Here is a 19,309-nt window from a genome sequence, read left to right on the forward strand (position 1 = left end):
TTGTGTCTGTAAAAATCCATCCACCTCAAAATCTATGATCCTTTTTTAAGCACAAATCTTCTCTTTTTTTTCTCTCTATAAATAGTGGTGTTAATTTCAGTCAGCGTGACTGAGGTTCAGTGTTTCTCAGTCTCTCAGCTCTGAGCTGTGAACTCTTGCAGTTTACATACAGTGTGTGTGCGTCTGAGGTGAACGTGTGAGCGTGTGTTTTTGTGTCCTGGTGTTTTGTTGTTGTGCAATGGCTAATGAATCCTCCCGGTGTCCCTTTGGCCTGACTGTTTGCTGTGCGTGATTGTATGAGTCACTGTCAAATAGGAAGTCCTTTCAAAAACCATGCCACAGAAACACGTTTTAAAACACCAGAGATGGCTTTTTATTGACTTCACAGTACAATGAACCACATATTTAAGGCAGTGCTACATAAATGATGTGAAACCTCTAAACATATCTCACATAGTGTAGCTTCTTGTGCATGATGTGAACAATTGAGAATTCAATCTGCTGTGCCCATAATCTATAATGGCACATTAGTTTCTTATTCTCTTCCTTTAGCCATTTAGTGTTTTTCATGAGTTACGTGGTGATTTGAGAGGGGATAATTATGATTTCCTTGAAAAATACAGCTTAAAGAAGGATTTCTTCTGGTTTAAAGTCAATATGTATCAATATAAATCAAAACTGATCATGTTTTGTTCTTCATCATATTGTGAATAATTCATCAGTGCATATTCTAAAGAAAAGAACCGTTTGTCTTTGAATCTTGAATAAAAAGTAAAAACTTGCTCTTCCTCTGAAACGCACAGGTTACAGAGAGCTACAGTTGGGTTCCAGAAGTAAAAATACCATTCAGTTTCTCCATAGGGGAACTGATTATTAACGATAACTTATAAACCATTAGAAAGACCTAATGTAAGCAATGAGGTTGTTAATCGATGGTATATGCTTCTGTTGAAGCCATCAGTCCGCATTATTTAAACTTTTTTTTTAATAATCATGTTGAACGTCTGAATGCATGGTGAAAAGCTACATTACCCATGATGCTGTACAGAAAATTTCACTAATCAGTCGCAACAAGCAAATCACTCCAAAAGAATAATTCAGCGGCCGCCCACTCACATTAAACACTGCGATTGACAGTCTCCCTATGCTCTCAAATTACTTAAATATTTGTATGCATAATATATGAATGAACTTCAAATATAGTTTCAATATATATTACTCAACATATTTAAATCAATCTCCATCATTTTTAGTTCAATTATGTCATCGGCAATGCTTCATTAAAGCTATTAAGAATGCAGTCTTGTGCCAATTCAATTGGTCTTTTTGTCCAGTTTTCAAATGGTTTGCTTCAACTCAAAGTTTGTCATGTTGTAATTCAGCTTATAGCTGGTTGGTTTGGTTCATGGCTTATAACTCTGACAAATCACTATGGGAAAGATTAATGGTAAAAATACTTCGGTAATCAAGGCAGCTGAAAAACTGGGCGGACACTGATGCACTCTACTGGATAATGTTAAACGTTTGCCAGATAGCCATTCACGCATAGCTTTAATATTTTGTCTGGCTACCTTCTGGAACAGAAAGCCAATATCCTCATTCATACATAAAATATGTCAAAATACAGAAGTAAAATCAGTAGCAATTCACACAGACTACAGAACAGATTTAAAAAGATTTCAACCGTCTGAAAACCCAAACCCTCCTGATAGTTGCGTTTCATAAATATAAATAAGAATCCCCAAGCTGTCTCGCTAGCCATGGGTTGTTAGCGTAGCGAGACATCAAACAAACTTGTGTGGCATGTTTTTTTAACTGCTTTTCAAACTAAATATGCCATGGAAGCACCAAGCTTGTTTTTCAGTTTGTCTTCATACATGTCCTTAATTGTGCTTTACATAAACTCAACACGAATATATCAAACACATCAGTCATTTTGGTGTGTGCTAGCCTTCTGCTAACCAAAAAGACTCTTTTATTTCCTCTCTATCAAGGTCTCAAACACCCCGAGAAGAGATATATGGCCATGATTTAGAAGTATAACAACACACTACTTAAGTTTCACGAACACCTCAACAGATGTTGAGTCAGAATTACGAAAACGTCCGTCAGATAGAGTAAATTATAAGATAACACTGCAGAGGTGTTTCCAGATATCTGTTTTTATCAGCTGACGTCGCTGCAGTCGCTGTTGCCATGAGACACAGAGCCATATTAAACAAAACACTATAAACAGATGATGTAAATTATATTTAACTCTTCAAAATAACTGCAGTCATTCATTAAGCCCAAATAAAATGCTACACAAAGTGCGATAAAGGCAGCGGTAGGCAGCTGTAACCTTCGTATGCATGAGAGATAGGCCACTGCAAGCATGTCACGCCGGTTACTAAATTAATGACTACATACATCACAGCTTATTCCAAGATCAGAAGCTAATGATTGTTTTCATGGTAGAGGACATAGCATTCCCGGAGCCCTTGTGAATGGCTGCGTTGAGCTAATGAATATAATACTGTACAAACGGCACTGGAAGAAAGAGGTACAGCCAGAAACGAAGAGCCATTGGACCACAAAACCTCACAGTCTCCATCAGAGTGTCTACACATCCACATATCCACATGTGTCAATCTGCATTTTATGTACATTCGGATGGTTTGCCCATTTGTTCACACCAAAGTCTGTGTCATGCCCACGGGATTTGATTATCATGCTCAGAACAGTCTGCTCTTCAAAGATTGACCACTGGTATCCTGCAGCGAGGGGTAAAGAGATGAAAAAGACACGGCAAATGAAATTAATAAGGGTCTCACTCTATTATCGAGTGCGAGATTAATTCTGAAATGCACAGAGCAGCAGGAAGGGGTCTGATTTCATGGATGGCACGCTCTGTTTCTCTGCATCGCTCCTGTTAAAATATTCACAACGATTGAAGAAAACATCCACAACAATGCCTAACTGGCTGTTTTGTATTGCAAGCCATTACCACTGATCTAACAACACACTTATTTACACACCTTCATTTTCACACAATCAGCCGTGATGATATGCATACAGGGTATATGCATTTTTCAATTAAAATCGATTCTAATTTAATTAATTGAATAAATACGAGTTATTTCTTTATATCTGACAATATATGTGGGAACTAAAATACAGTAGAAATCAACTTCAAATAATTAGGCCAGTTTTCCACTTGCAGATTTTCACCAAAGGAGTTTATGAAACAAATATAAATTTAATCTTAATATTAATTTGTTTATTTGTTTCCAACAAAATATGCATAAGCTACAGTACAAGTTCAACTAGACCACTTACATTTTTCACTAAATGAGTTCATGAAATAATCAAATTTGAATCTAATACTATTTTATGATATAATTTAATCTTAATAATTTATTTTATGTCACAATATAATTCATAATACACAACATTTTGCCTATATACGTACACATTTATCATAATCCTTTTAGTCTGTCTTAACAAGACTCTTTCTGTACTATTTAGGATGCTTTTTGAAAACTTACCCTCAGTTTCACAGACGAGGCTTAAGCTAGTCCTAAAATTAGAGTCCTAAACTTTAGTCCTAAAATAAACTAAAATTAATATTTGAGCTGTTTTAACTGAAAGCATCTTGCTGACATATCTTAAAATATGTCAGTGCCATTGTTTTATCTCAAGATTCACACCAGTAATGTTTTTTTCTAAGACATGTTTATAAAAGCTCCTTAAATGTCCTAATTGAACTTGGTTTAATCTAAGCTGTCTGTGAAACCAGGCCTTTGACATTTTAATAAGTATCCACAGACACCATGACATGATTTTAAATGAACAAATCAGTCAAATTTAGTGTAGTCCCGACTTGTGTTCTTTGTTGGGAACATTTACTATTTATTTATGTTGTTCCCTTTGACAGTCAGTGACAGGCTTACCACTCTTGCTAACTCTGGCTTTTCCTCTTTCACACACACACACACACACACACACACACACACACACACACACACACACACACACACACACACTAAGTACCTAAACCAGTCTTGGCACCCTGGCTGTCTCACAGGCTTACAGTATACGCACACTACCTCTCTCTGTCGGAGAAGGATGGAGTGCTGTGCAGTGTCTGCCTGCTGTCCTCCTGAGCTATGGAACGAGGGATGGTGAGGGAGAGAGGTGGAGGACGCTGGGAGAGACTGCGGTCGTAACTGAATGAGAAGGAGAGAGAGAGAGAGAGAGAGAGAGAGAGAGAGAGAGAGAGAGAGAGAGAGAGAGAGAGAGAGAGAGAGAGAGAGAGAGAGAGAGAGAGAGAGATTAGGACGACAGCCAGTGAAATATTCGAGAACACTGGAAAAAGTGAGAAAGAGGCGTGAAAAGAGGGATTAAAGAATATAAAGGAATAGAAGGCAAACACTTCAGTGTTACTGACAGGAAGTTCATTCACTCACTGGCTTAATTTAATAGACTGCCTTCAGCGAAAAAAACAGAGCAGGGGAAATTAAAGTATGCGAATGAGTGTGTGAGAGAGAGAAAGACGCTGAAATATTCAGTTAAAATCATATTTGTCCGGCAACCATGAGGAAGACAAAGTGTCGCAGACTCTGTGTGACGTAATATTAATACCCCACACCGACACGCACTTATCTGCAGTGACTCAGGACAGGAGTGAGTTCACTCCACCTCTGCTCTGATGGGATGACGGGTGGAGGGCTGGGGGGTTGTTAAACGAGCGCGAGGGTGTCTTTCAAGGCAAGTGTGCGGCATTCAGAGATTAATTACGTAGATGTAGCTTGTGCATGCAATAAAATCCCCCCGGCTCGCTCAGTCTGATCTTCTACGTGAGTGGCGGCTTCACGCTAACATAACCTATCGGGAGTTTGCGATATGTGACCTTTTTATCGATCTTACAAACAAGCTCTCAAACAGTCCCATAATGTCTGATTTATAGTACCTGCACGGCTGCACCATTTGCTTTACCGCAGCGTAAAGAAAGTAGGCAACCTGATAAGAAAACGTAACAATTTTACGAGGTGGCGATTTCGTATTCTTTGTACGATGTGATTCGTACAGAATTGTTTTTTATTTGATGTAAGCACGAAGGTCAACCCCCGAAAGCGGAAAGTATTACCTTGTTATTTTTAAAGTCACCATGAAATCAATATAAAGGCTATGCTCAAACATAAATTTGCCAACAACAATCCAATCATTTGACCCTTCGCGGGCAGTTTGGATGGACAAAATCAAGTCCTGCCCAACATTCTTTCTTGTTTGAGAAGCCGTTTCGCTCTGATACGAGCTGGTGCGGCCATTAACTTGAATTTGCGAGACTTCCGGTGTTTCCAGTTCTTTTAGGTGTACAAAAACAGTCCATTGCTGCTTGATATTGCAAACTGATATCATGGTATTTTTTTATCATTGTATCTATATCACATAGCGTGCAGTGGACCGCACAGCCTTTCAAAGTACAATAGCACTCACAGACATTTGAAACATGCATACACACAAGTTCCCTAGTGTACAATGTCTGAACTGTTTCTCTCCATAAGTAATAAGCAATAAAAAATGTTGTGCGGTTAGAAAAAAAAAGTAGACTACATGTATAATGCTGTATATATAATAAAAATTGATGTTGTACAAACCCTAGCGTACGCAAAAACCTAAAGTATACGTTGTGCCTATGCAGACCATACGGAAACGTATTCATACAAATTAGCCACCAATTTGCCAAAATGTAAAATAGTTACGAATTGCCATGCAAGTGTGCTGGCTGAAGTTTTTGACACGTTTCAATGGAACTGAATTCAGCAAGGGGAACATTCTAGCATAAACTAAGGCAGGTAGTAATAAATCACACTCATAACCTGTCACCCCGTGTTTATAGTTACTCTCAGGATGATATGGGCCATTCCTCAGCTCTCTATATCATTTTAATGATCGCCTATGCGATTGAATGCTGCCGTCCGAGTAAGTACAAATGCATTCCTGTGCCTGATGTCCCCCAACGCTCCCGGCTACATTTCTAATTAAACCAGCACAATAAAACACTGTAAGGTGTCCACACTGTTAGTGTCTGCAGAGTTAGAATATCCATAAATGACATTTTTAACAGTTCTGCATGCAGGGAAGTCTTACTGAACAGCAGAACCCTTGACTGAAAGTTTGTGGAAATCTGTTGTGTGAACCCATTATGACACACTGACTGTTCAGTCAGTCACACACACACACACACACACACACACACACACACACACACACACACACACACACACACACACACACACACACACACACACACACACAGGGCAGCAAGCTGTCTCAGGGGATGTATGACAGAACCGTGCAAGCAGAGGAGTGTTGAAACGTCTCACCAGAGTTTAGCAGAGATGATGACCGCAGTAAGAATCAGCAGAGATGAAATTGTCACCGTCACATAAAACTGTGGGTCCACTGAAGAAAGAAATGGCACAGGAAAAGAATAATCAGACGGAGTGAGCAGTACTACAGAAGAATTGGCTCCCTTTCAATTTGAGTGGTTTTCAATTGATTTGGACCCATGTGATGCTGAATTATACTTTGAATTGGAATGAATGGATGAGGACATGCTGAATTGCAATGCAAAGAAATTCAACACAGTTACACAATGAGCTAGAGAAATAGGTTAAAAAATAGGCATGGAAGGGGACATGTTCCCTCCAATGTTCAGAGTCGTGGCCAACAAATATGGATTTTTAGTGACCGATTCCTAAACATTTACATTTGGTCCCACAAAATCTTGAATATTTAGTTATATCATTGAAAAAATATATGTCTTTGGTGCCATTTTGGAGACTTGAGGATAAATGTTCATTTTGGAAATGGAAAAAAATAAAGTTCTCTTCCATAATGGTCCATTTAAAATAAATAAATAAATAAATACAATTTAATTATTGCATGCATTATACATGTCATTTAATAAATAAATATATTTAATATAGTATAATTATATATAAATTATGTGTATAAATACATAGATAAATGAAATATTAAATAAAATACAAAAATCTATATATGGAAATTCTTTAGACCTTATTCACAGCAGCGCCATCTTTGATTTTTAACGGGAATGAAAGCGAGGCTGTGAGGGATAGACATACATCTCTTCAGTGAGTTGTACTGTTATCCAATGCGTTTTTCTGGGTTGGGTTGTTCTACTGACAAAACACAGCAAAAATATCTTTCCGAGAAATTATAGTAGACAAAAAACTCCAGGCAATATGAGTTGTGGAAAATTATAAGTGATCTAGGAGCTTTGTACAGCGGATGCCATTGAAAACACCCTCACAGCCTCGCTTTCATACCTGTCATGGCGCTGCTCTGAATAAGGTCTATTGATTGAATTTCAAGCATCAAAAATTGACACCATCTAATCTAAAAGGTAATCTTGTGGGTATGATGTCATCAACTCATAAAGTACACCTAATAGCATTTGTATGAATATTATTCCTTAAGTTCTAATTTGAATAACAGTTAGCAATACACTCCCCAAAGAGTAAAGCGTGGTGATTGCATGGTTTCAACTTCCAGGCAGTGTATAAACTAATATAAAATATACTCTCAATGCATTGTAAATCGCTTTTAAAAAAACATTGTCAAATGCATAAAAGTAAATTCTGTTTGCTACCTCAATTCAAATTCAAGAATTACACTAGAATTTCAAAAGTCATTAAATTTCGAATGTCCCACAACCCTATAAAAAAAGTAATAAAAAGAAATAGAGATGTAGAAGAACGTGAAGAAAGACGTTTGAGGGAAAGCAACAAGAAGCCGTTTTCAGGAGAGGTATGTGGGGGCGAAAAGAGTGGGCAGAGTGTCATAATCAGGTAAAATTGTATTGATTGGATTTATGCCTGCCTTCTGCACAATGGGCGAGAAATCTAAGCTCTCCTCAAGCGCAGATTTGCTACTTTGAGGAACCAGCATGAGCCCAGATCCCTGTTGGCAATGCAGCTCTCAGATAAAGAACTAATTTCACGGATACCAACCTTCCTTGGTGTCCGGCTCCTCTGTCTCTATCGTGTCCCTCTCTCCAGTAGTTGGGCGCTGCGTCTGATTGGTGGCCGCACTCCGATGATGCGTCCAGTCCTGGGACGGGGTCACCCTCAGACTCTCCGTCTCCAGGCTGGACAGGACGTGATGGGTTTCGTCCTCCAGGGGCTGCGTGGGACCCCAGTCCACCGCCCAGAGCTGAGTGGTGCTGGCCTGCGCGGTGACTGGCATCTGCATTTCGCCCAACTCCTCCCACTTTCTGTCATCTGTGTCACCGGTGGCAGTGCAAAAAATTACAGTGACCAGCAGGAAGCTCCTAAGGGGAAGGAATCCAATGTGGGGAGTGATGGAGCTAGGGGGAAGGAGAGACAAAGCAACGAAAAGACGGAAGGAGGGATTGAAAAGGAAAGGCTAGAGATCGGAAAAAACACATAACTGAGAGGTGTGAACCGTGCACAGATGGAAAGAGACATAAAGCAGAAGCTGATGCAACCCAACGGGCTGCAGGAAACTAATTGGTCAGATCTGAGAGCACAGTGCAACCAAAACAGTCTGTTCGGCGCTTACCATCGCTCCATCGCTTCTGCCTGTTCACTGGCTCCTCGCTGCTCCGATCATCTCTGAAATGAGAATGACAAAAAGAGAGGAGAAAGAGAGCTGGAAGGGAGAGGTTTCAGTCTTGACACTGACTAAAAGACCATAAACAGATGGCTGTAGGCAACACAAATAAAAACACACAGGTCATTAAGAACCAAACCAGCAGATCACACACCGCAGCTCAAGATCAACAGAGAAACACTCACAGACGAGTGCGAACACACCTGTGGATGCGTTCCCTACGTTAAGCCTCATCCCAAGCCATCAAACAAAACTCAACATCTGTATCCAGATTTACGGCACACTCTGACTCCCAGGCAACACATCTACAAACACTTGAAAACATGCAGATTCTCACTCTCAAGACAGATATGGACTCACATGCCTACCTCATGCCACTGAAGAAGGGAGTGGGAGAGAGGCTTAGCGCCTGGAAGAGAGGAAAAGCATTGGTTGCCGTAGCGACAGAGACATGTAGAATTTGTGCGAGTGAGAAATAGAGTGCGGAAGAGGGAGGGAGAGAGAGAGAGAGAGAGAGAGAGAGCGCTACAGGAGGGAGGGAGGAAGAGAGGATTGGAGGAAAGATTTAAATACTAATTACGCATATTAACTGGTTTGAAATTAAATAGACAGCGAGAAGAAAATAAATGAATTTTGAAGGCGAAAATAGCCGGACGGAATAAAAGAGTGTCTTATTAATATTCCGAAGACCAGTTGAAGTAAATAAAAAGTATTCAGAAAAGACAAATCCAAAGAGACAGCGGCAGGAAAATCAATATACATTAATGTAGCATTGGACGGGAGCCCTACATGATGAACAACGCTATATATATTTATAGTCAGAAGTGCCAGCGATGATAAATACTCTCACACGCACACAGACATAACGTGGTTGGTTTTATTGGATCAACGTTTACATAGAAAACAGTCTGTTGTTTCTCTCTTCCTTCTGTTTCTTTCCTGCCAGTCAGTCAATCTGTTCCACTTCAGTCCCTTCGCATGATTTCTCGCACTCCGCCGTCATCCCTTGACCTTGCCTTCCTTTCCAATTCATTCTGTTTAACCCTCCTTCAATCTCCTTCCCGTTGTCGCACTCTTTTTTCATTCACCCCTCCTCTCGCTCACTGAAGAACACAACGCAGCCATGAAGAACTTGCAGGTTCCTCTGTTCCAGATGCATCCCGGGTTATGGAGTCTTCATCATCGTCCACTGGAGAAAAAAAGTTATTTTCATTAGAGCTGTCGAAATAAATTATATATGTTTGGTAGCATCACTTTTTGAATGCTGTTAACTAATTTATTCCAAAACATTCTAAATGTAAGTCCATAAAGTGCTTGAAAAGTTTTATTATTGAATTCTTGCTGATTTTCTTTGGAACTGAATACATAAAAACCAAATTGTTAAAATATTTTTTAGATATTTGGTATTCAACACAGGTTAAAACATCATTGTCTTTGGCTCTCTCTCTTACCCTCACTATTGTCGTCTTCTGAGTCTCTGTCGGATTCCAGAAGACAATCTTCCAATCGGCTGTCTCGTCTCACTGTGACATCGCCTCTAGAGGAAACACAACAGAAGACCGTCAGTGCAGGGCACTTGGGTCACACTGTTTACAAGGACAGAAGGATGTTTAACTCAGCCTGAAGCAAAAAGCAAAGCAGCTCTGCTGACAACAGCGCGCTGTCAATGGGTTTGGAATGACTTCATTATACAAACTGCTTTTGAAGAAGCAAGTGCATCATTAAGAGTTAGGCAGAGGCAGTTCAACATAAAAATATTATTCATATCTGGCTTAAGGTGTCACATTAGCAATATTTCAGTGAAATTTTGTGGGCAAAAAAGGGTCCAGGCAGCTTTCAAGACCAACTTGAGCATGAGCGAAATCTGTGTGAGAAACTTTTTGCTTTTGCGATACTCCCAATTGTGGAAATTGCGATTTAAATGACTGGATATCGTTTACAAAATTTCGCCAAACAACTAGTTTCCCTGCCAATCCAGCTGAAAATTCCCCAAAACCACTCTAAAACCAGCAAACAGACCAGCCTGACGAGGCAGGGAGACCAGCTAAGACCAGAAAACCAACTTTCAGGTTGATTTAAAATGTTTTTGTCAGCAGTGTGTACAAATATAAGCACAAATGTCCTTGAAACTAAACATTGACATTAAACATGAAATGTTGGCATCTGCTTAATCTGGCCAGCTTCCAAGTGACAGATTAAATATTGGACGCAAAGTGTTTTGGTTTTGGATTTTACATTGGACATTGAGTGGTGAGCCAACACAACACCAAAATTGTTTATTACTCTGCTGGAAGAAGAAAAAATAGCTTAAAACAGTCTAATATGGTTTTAGATGATTTAATCTGGTCTCTCAGCCTAACCAAGCTGGGGTTTACCAAGCCGGTCTCACAGCTGAAAAGTGCCAAAAACCTCTCTAAAACCAGCCAACAGACCAGCCCAAGACAGACAAACCAGTTTAAGACCAAACCAGCGCTAAAACAGACATTTTACTGACACTTTTGCCAGCAGTGTGCACAAGACTAAACAAATGTCCTTGAAATTAAACAGTGATATTACTATTTCCATGAAATGTTGGCATCAGCCTAATTTGGCTAGCGTCCAACTGACAGATTAAGTGCCAAAATTTTAGACGCAAAGACTTTGACATCAAGAACAAAAGATACAAAAACATGAGAAGTCTATTTTTTGCTCATCTAAATATGCAGAATTAAATGGCTAGTTGCATTTTATTATTTGCCTTCAGCCTCGTTTTCCCTGTATCCCACCAGTCGAGACCCTGTATCTATAGACTCTACAAAAATGTAGTTACAAAGAAATCAATATTTATTCCACAAAGGATCATCAGCTCTGCATCCAGTGCTCGATGTGAGCTACAGTTCTCAGTGTCAAATGCCTGGAGCATTCCTGCAGATTTCTCATTAATAAGCATCCCAAAGATACTATATTCCAGCCAGTATCTCATTACTGATGTACATATTGATATACTGACTAAATTAAACATTGAGCAGAGTCTTATATTAGGAACTGTGTGTCAGTTAATGTCTATGAATTGGTATATATTGTAATGCATTACATATAGTAGGTAGAGAAGGGCTTGGAAATGGGGCTGTGATGTACGAAGTGAGTTAGAGATCCTCGAAAGGGACCATTATATTTAAAAAACACACCTCTTTTTAAAACTTCCTGGAAGCTGCTCCCAAACAATGAGGTCACGACCCCCTGTGACCCAACGGTGGTCCCCACTTGCTGTTAGCCACGCAGCATAACAAAGAATTCTGGGAAGATCTGAAGAGGTGAGCGAAACCAGGTACCTGCACTGGGGAAGTGAGAACACTGAAAGAGTGTGAGAGAAAGAAATAAAGAAAGGGTAAGTGATTAAACTGTCTTGCAGTTTTCAGGGGTGTTAAATGAATGTTAAAATCACTCACGGTTAATCTTGCTCTCTCCATTAGCGAGGTCAAAACAAGAACCAATCAAAAGACCGGGTATTTGATTTACACAATCTGTGACACCAGCAGTGCTGCTGTGATTGGTTAGTCTAGTCATCACGCCTGCAAACGATTGGAGAGCGCAAACACGCATCATTAGGGACATCTTTATAACATTTATTCACCGAAACACAAATAAACCAGGGAAAAAAGTAATTAAATTCACATAATCTGTCTATTTATGGACTCCTTTCCTACTCTGTCAATAGCTGCCGAATTTGCTGTGTGTTTTATGTTGTTAATACAAATGTTTTTTTCTGTCTGTAAGAAGCTCATTATTTCTTTGAGAGCTCCAGCTACGAGTTGTTTGATGAACTGGCTTCATTTATGAACCTCAGCACTCTCGATTAGAGCATCACATCATGTAGTGTGCTCCTACCAGCAACTCTGATTTATCTGATGTAATTGTTTACAGGTTGTTGTTTTTTTGTGTTTTTTTTTTTTAGATAATGGCCTTCAGCGCAAATATCCTGTGAGAAAACGGGATTAAAATTTGAAAGCGCTGGATGTTTTTACGTCTTCCTCTGCCCTAGGGAGAACAGCCCCCTCTCCTGCCTGTGTTCTCTGAGCCACTGGGACTTTACCACAGATTATATTAGCAGCTCTGAGCGAATAGACTCAGTCAAGATGTATTCCATTAATAAATCTGTTAAATAGCCCTGAGTCAAAGAACAAATGAAGGTCCAATGGGGGTTGTCAAATATTTATTGCTACAGAATCCAGCATATCCATGAGATGTGCTTTATAAAATGAGATGTTGACTAAATAATGGTGTTGATGGCAGATCATAGGATTATGATGACATAGGCTGTCGATTGTGTTCATTTGGTTTAATTTAGATTAGATTCATTTAAAAAAAGAAACGTTGGTATATTCATCTGCTCACTTTTATGTAATGTCTTTGAAATATCTTCATTTGAGGGCTGCTTTTATCAAATATTGAGATATGAGATTAACTGTTTATAAAAATTGTAGTATATATACACTGCCCCGGCTACAAAAACAAAACGCTGTTTGGATGTTAAATAGGCAAATGCTTCAGAGTCAATGATAGGATCATTATAGCAGTGATAATTATGTTTCTAGCATGTTATATGTTTGGCAACAGTTCTTCTAACCCTAATTGATGGAGTGTGTTGCTTTTCATTTCTTAAACAACCAGGTAGGAAGACACATCACATCCAGAATGACAATGTCAAGATTCATCAGGCTCAAATTGTGAAAGAATGGTTGGCAGGGAGCATGAAGAATAACATGTATTGGCACCTCTGAGCCCAAAGCTTAAATTCATTGAAAGTCTTTGGGATGTGCTGGAGGAGACTTTACAGAGTGCTGGACTCTTGTATTGTCAATACAGGATCTTGACCAAAAATTGATGCACCTCTTGATGGAAATAACATCACAACATTTATGTCCATTAAAAGGGGTGCATACATTTTTAGCCAAGATCTTGTACACTATCATTCAAAATTTTATTAAGATTTTTTGAAAGAACATAATACTTTTATTCAGCAAGCACGCAGTCTTTTACATTGTTACAAATAAATTATTTCAATGCTGTTCTTTTGAACCTTCTATTTCTTCTACCTTCTATCTTTCTCAAAGACTCCTAAAAAATGTATCACGGTTTCCACAAATATATTAAGCTGCACAACTGTTTTCAAAATTGATAATAAGATGAAATGTTTCTCAAGCAGCAAATCATCATATTAGAAGGATTTTTAAAGGATCATGTGACATTGAAGACTGAAGTAATGATGCTGAAAATTCGGCTTTGCATCACAAAAAATACAATATAACACATTTATTTAAAATTTTAATATTAAATTGAAAATTTTTAATAAGAAATACATCTAGAAATTTTGAAATTAAGAAATTTATTTTGAATAAATTACATTTTAAAATATAATAAAACAGAAAAGAGTTATTTTAACTTGTAATAATATTTCACAGTTTTTAATCAAATATATGCAGCCTTGGTGAATTTATCAATAATAATTGTACCGACCCAAAACTATATTACATATTTAAAATCCTAAGTAATATTAATTAATTATTAAATGAATAAATATAATCCTGAATAATATAAATATAAAAGTTCCATAGTACTAATATATTACCCGTTCTCCAATTTAGGATTCGTATGCTGGCCCTCCCACACGAGAGAAACACACGGTCACCGCGGGGGCTCAGAATCAGCCTCCCGTTCACCCCGTCATCCCCACTACACCCTGTGACTTCTGGGCCCCAGAGGTGCAGCCTGCGGAGGGGCTCCGGCCCTTCACCGTACACCTCCCACACACACACGCATCCCTCGGCGGAGCCACTGAACAGCAGAGGACCCTGGGACTGCGGAGAGAGAGAGAGAGAGAGAGAGAGAGAGAGAGAGAGAGAGAGAGAGAGAGAGAGAGAGAGAGAGAGAGAGAGACAGAGAGAGAGAGAGAGAGAGAGAGAGAGACAGAGAGAGAGAGAGAGAGAGAGAGAGAGAGAGAGAGAGAGTGAGAGAGAGAGAGAGAGAGAGAGAGAGAGAGAGAGAGTAAATGCCACTGTGTTTCCATGACAACTCATGCCAACTAACAGTATTAAATATGGAAAAGAGTCACCGCTGTTTGATGTTACAGTATTCTCACAATTGCAACAGAATTTATTTACTTCTATTCTGTATCTGATTTCCTTATAATATATTGTTCTGCCCAGGTTTATTTCATAGTCTTATTTGCATTCATTATTCACTAAGTAAGAAGAGACAGAGCTTGCAGAAGAAAAGTGTTTAAATGTTGGCATTTAATAGCTTGTACATTTCTGTGAACTTTAAGATCGCCCGAGAAGCAAACGTGTTCTCAAGGGATTCCTCTACAGGCAACACTTCAGCTTTGAGCGGAGGCACAATCTCTTTTTTTTTTTTTAAACATGTGCTGCTCTAAAGGGCAGACTGGGAAAGTTCTAGATGCCAGCACAGTTCTGTTGCCATGGCGCTCGCCCACCTGTATTGTGGTGACTGCGTCCAGGTGTGCGTTCACTGACTGACAGTTCTCCTGCGAGATCCAGCTCCACACCTGCAACTTCCCAGCATCTAGAGTAAGATCAATAACACTGAGCTTAAGATGCACCTGATATGTCGAGACTGATGCAAGACATGGTCAACTCACCCTCACACACACACACACACACACACACACACACACACACACACACACACACACACATTCTTGTACATCTATCTTTATGAGGACATTCATTGACACAATGCAATCTCTAGCCGCTTACCCTAAACTTACCCATTACAACTAAGTGCCTAACCCGAAGCCTTACCCTAAACCTAATTATAACCTTATCCCTAAAACCAAGTCTTGACCCTCAAACAAGCCTTTAAAGGGCTCTCAGAAAGTGAGGACCGGCCAAAATGTCCTCACTTTACTCTCTTTGTCCTCACTCCAATGATCTAAAACTCAAACTGGTCCTCACAAAGATAGTTATACAAGTATACACACACACACACACACACACACACACACACACACACACACACACACACACACACACACACACACACACACACACACACACACACACACAAAGAGAGAGAGATACCTACTGTACCTGAACCAGTAACAATGAAGCCCTCTCCTTCAGGAATGAAGCACAGGCTTGTTACTGCATTGAAGGTGTAGATGGATTTAACACACTGACCTGCAGGAGTAACAAAACAGGCATGTGATGCAAACCCCAAACACACCTGAGTTTAATTCACCCTCATCAGCAGGGATTGGAAAAAATTGCAGTTTCCAGAAAAGGAGTGAGTACCCTCTTCACCAGTTATATAATGACTTGATTCTTGAGATTCAGATAATGGACATTCAGAACACACTGCAACCATTACAACAGAACATCATCCTTTAACATTGCAATCCTTTTTTAAGGAACATATAAAACGAGTATTTCTAATGCCACTACATTTTAAGCATGGTTTGGCAAAATTTCGAATTTTAAAAACTGTCATTCTTTTGATTCATGAGTGTGAATTTTAATCACATTGCTCACACATCACAGGATGCTGAATTTGGAATGAGAGGAGGTGAGATTTACTGAACTGCAATTCAGACATTCAGCACATACACAAGAAATTAACTGAATCAGTCCTGCAAGTTTTGTTACCAAAACATAAGGAATAACATTAATAATTTAGACCAATTATGACTTTTTATCTCCTGATATATAGAACAGTTTTTTTTTATTCTTTTCAAATAGTTTTATGAAAATATAACTCACATCAAAATTTGAATATATTATGTCATATATTCAGCTTTAACCACAGTTGTAGTAATTGAAATATTAAACATGATTATCTTAGAAAAATGTATCGTCCCGTAAAGGTTTCTGGCAGATCAGTCGCTTATGAACCAAGGATTCATTTATATGATCAACAACCTGTTTTGCTGTTTAATATATTTTTTGTGGAAACCATGACACATTTTTTTCATAATTTCTTGATGAATAGAAAGTTCAAAAGAACAGCATTTATTTGTAATGGAAATCTTTTGTAACATTTTGTAACATCTTTACTACCACTTTTGATAAATTTAACGTGGACATATATATATATATATATATATATATATATATATATATATACACATATTTGTGTGTGTGTGTGTATGTGTGTGTGTGTGACTCACCCGAGCTCAAAGCCCAAATTCTCACACAACAGTCTGTGGAACCACTTAGAACAAATCTTTCCTTGTCAGCCAAGTCGAATGCACGTGCTGCAGAAAAAGAGAGATGAGAGACAAGAGAATGAGAGAGCGGGACAGCGAATGAGATAAAAAATAAGAGTGACTGCAGGACATGAGAAAAGGGAGAACGAAGGACAAAGGATGTGAAGAACAAATGCACTGTCAAAACAGCAGGACAGGGAGTGATGGAGAGCAAAAGGGACAGATGGGAAGGAGGGCATAAGTAGCTGGAACAAAAGAGGTGGGAGAAAGGAGAGAGAGCATAAAGGATGAGTGAACAATCGTGAGTACATCTGTATCAACCGGCTGGCCCCGTCAACAGGATCAATTATTCTTTACTTTCCCGGGCTTGAGAGAGTGTGAGTCTGTTGTGTGTATACCCAATCTCCTGCAGTACTCTGGAGGTGGTGCACTGAGACAGGTGACTCCACCGCTGTGACCTCCCAAATTGCGCTGCTCTGTTGCCGTGGGAACATGCCACACTTTAACTGTTGTATCTCGACTTAAAATGGTAGGTGAAAAAAAAGAGAAGAGGGAAGCAGAGTGAGGCATTAACGGATATGTCACCAATTTCACAGTCAGTTAGTCATAAACTCTTTATATAATTATATATATATATATATATATATATATATATATATATATATATATATATATATATATATTCCTCATTGGTTCCAGTACCTGCCAGAAATCACAAGATTGTCGACGGCGACCACACAGGTGATGATGTCACTGTGACCCTCCAGAGTTCTGAGACGAAACTTGGACTTTTCCCAAGTTTGTTTGCGAGATCTGAATTGGACATCTGCAATGTATGAAGACACACAAACAGTTTTGTACAAGCTGAGGTCATTTTTTCTCTCTCCCGTGAATGCCGATAAAAGAACCATCTGTTATATCATCGCATGAGACAGCCATAAGGCAGAACTTCCTGTGAAAGACAAGCAGGCTTGTAATCAACATCTGTGCGAGTAACTGTAATTGTGTGTGTGATAAGTGCACTAATTTGACCTTCTTGTTCTTCCACACTGGCGCTGACGGGGAAATGCGTCTCTCCTCTGCCATCTGTCTGGCTTCCATCATTCTCTCGTCTCTCCTCTCGTGCAATCTTTAGCGCAGGAGGACGGGCAACATGTTGCTCTGTGGCCTCCTCACTATCATGAAAAATAAACATCAACAAGCTCATAAAGAAATATCACTTCGCATAATCCTCAAGCCTGTCCAAATGTGTTAAACAAACGTGTGTCCTGTTATACCTTTGTTGTAACACCTATATTATTAAATAGCAATGTGCAAGACAGAAAGCCTGGATGTGGGAGTTCAAGCATAGACTTTTGAAAGAAATATTATGAATCAATACTGCCTAGATGCCAGACAGTGGAGGACTAGCCACCGGCAGAGAGTTTAATCTCATGCGCCCCGACAGTCTCACTCTCCCCCCTTCCCTACCTAGTCACTCATTCTTTCTTACACTTGTCTTTTCATTCTATCCTCTTTTTCCACAATCCCTTGAGTTTGCTGGGGGCCAGAATGCTGCAGCAGAAGCTCAGCCAATCTGGAGCGAAGCTCCACCTTCTTCGAGACCTACAAAGAGTAAAAGATTAGAGATTTCTTGCGTGCAATAATCATAAAAGACAAAACTTAAAGTTATGGTTTAGCTGAATGCATTAGTTATCCTTGAAATGATGTGTTTCCATTCTGTAAGTCATCCCTAAGTGATCTTTTTTTTAATGTGTGAAAAGAGGCAGTTCAGAGACCTCCAACTGAACATACAGTATATGGTCTGAATGTATGGTTCTGTGCATAAATTCTGCACTGATTTGAGTCCAGTAGGAGGATACAATAATTTCATGTGAGTGAAGAAGACCATGATAATGCTGTACCTTTATTTTTTCCTCGGGAGTAAGGGAAATTTTGATTTCCAAGTTCTCAATTTGCCTTAACTTCTTTTGGAGTTTCCTCACCTCCCCCATCTGAACTGAGTGTAAACACAAACCCAGTGCCGATGTAATTCACACTGCAGGGATTCCTCGTCAAGTCAGTAAGCTCTTTGTTAGACGTGCATGCTTTTGATGATGTTTTATATATATTGAATCCACGGTTGATATTGTAGACAAGGGTTAACGGAATTGTTATTGCTCTCCAGACTACATTCACGGATACTGTATGTAGACGTGTACACAGACCTCATCTGCCGGAAATCAGCAGATTCAAAATGTGACCTCATCTAAAGGGACATGTCTGATCTCTCTGGCGACATCGCGTGGAATTGGGGAAATACATTTACTTTCATGTTTCATGTACCTGCTGCTAGTATCATTAATATTACATTATCTCTGAGCTGCCATACTGTACGTCAGTTTGGACACGTGAAATTTAAACAGTGATTTTTTTCCCCCTAAGGTATCACACATGAACAAAGCATAAGAGAGAGGAAAAGGA

The 19,309-nt window shown here is 39.2% G+C and overlaps 2 protein-coding genes across 5 annotated transcripts; both read right to left on the minus strand.

Annotated features, from left to right (window-relative positions):
* Window positions 1-345: 345 nt before the first annotated feature.
* On the minus strand, window positions 346-9,142 carry pianp (PILR alpha associated neural protein). 4 transcript variants are annotated; one of them, XM_081389264.1, is made up of 6 exons: window positions 9,012-9,142; window positions 8,593-8,645; window positions 8,022-8,341; window positions 6,369-6,447; window positions 4,089-4,208; window positions 346-2,753 (listed from the first exon to the last, which is right to left on the minus strand). In XM_081389264.1, exons 2-6 carry the CDS (start codon window positions 8,601-8,603, stop codon window positions 2,732-2,734), a joined length of 552 nt encoding a protein of 183 aa, XP_081245390.1. In that variant the 5' UTR covers window positions 8,604-8,645; window positions 9,012-9,142; the 3' UTR covers window positions 346-2,731. The 4 variants fall into 4 exon arrangements, with proteins under 4 accessions (XP_081245390.1, XP_081245387.1, XP_081245388.1 ...); XM_081389261.1 differs by having other exon boundaries at window positions 8,022-8,377; XM_081389262.1 differs by having other exon boundaries at window positions 8,022-8,377; window positions 9,004-9,031.
* A 364-nt stretch (window positions 9,143-9,506) lies between these two features.
* Window positions 9,507-19,070, minus strand: LOC308704740 (uncharacterized protein). Its single transcript, XM_081389257.1, has 13 exons — window positions 18,751-19,070; window positions 18,339-18,451; window positions 17,879-18,021; window positions 17,549-17,672; window positions 17,245-17,366; window positions 16,808-16,894; window positions 15,732-15,821; window positions 15,116-15,204; window positions 14,252-14,480; window positions 12,072-12,194; window positions 11,811-11,976; window positions 10,095-10,180; window positions 9,507-9,832 (listed from the first exon to the last, which is right to left on the minus strand). The coding sequence occupies exons 1-13, from the start codon at window positions 18,838-18,840 to the stop codon at window positions 9,744-9,746; spliced, it is 1,551 nt and encodes a 516-aa protein (XP_081245383.1). The 5' UTR covers window positions 18,841-19,070; the 3' UTR covers window positions 9,507-9,743.
* Window positions 19,071-19,309: the final 239 nt, after the last annotated feature.

Source organism: Scardinius erythrophthalmus (genome assembly GCF_964197995.2).
Source record: "Scardinius erythrophthalmus genome assembly, chromosome: 16".
NCBI classification, from domain to species: domain Eukaryota; kingdom Metazoa; phylum Chordata; class Actinopteri; order Cypriniformes; family Leuciscidae; genus Scardinius; species Scardinius erythrophthalmus.

Excerpts from the sequence above, each read along its gene's own strand:
- pianp (XM_081389261.1), bottom strand. Across the intron at positions 4,209-6,368 it reads ATCATCTCTGCTAAACTCTG|TTACGACCGCAGTCTCTCCC; the intron begins GTGAGACGTTTC and ends CTTCTCATTCAG. Across the intron at positions 2,754-4,088 it reads TCCTTCTCCGACAGAGAGAG|GATACCAGTGGTCAATCTTT; the intron begins GTAGTGTGCGTA and ends CCCTCGCTGCAG.
- LOC308704740 (XM_081389257.1), bottom strand. The coding sequence starts at position 18,840 with ATGGGGGAGGTGAGGAAACTCCAAAAGAAGTTAAGGCAAATTGAGAAC. Across the intron at positions 17,673-17,878 it reads CAGTGTGGAAGAACAAGAAG|ATGTCCAATTCAGATCTCGC; the intron begins GTCAAATTAGTG and ends CATACATTGCAG. Across the intron at positions 15,822-16,807 it reads AATTTGGGCTTTGAGCTCGG|GTCAGTGTGTTAAATCCATC; the intron begins GTGAGTCACACA and ends TTACTCCTGCAG.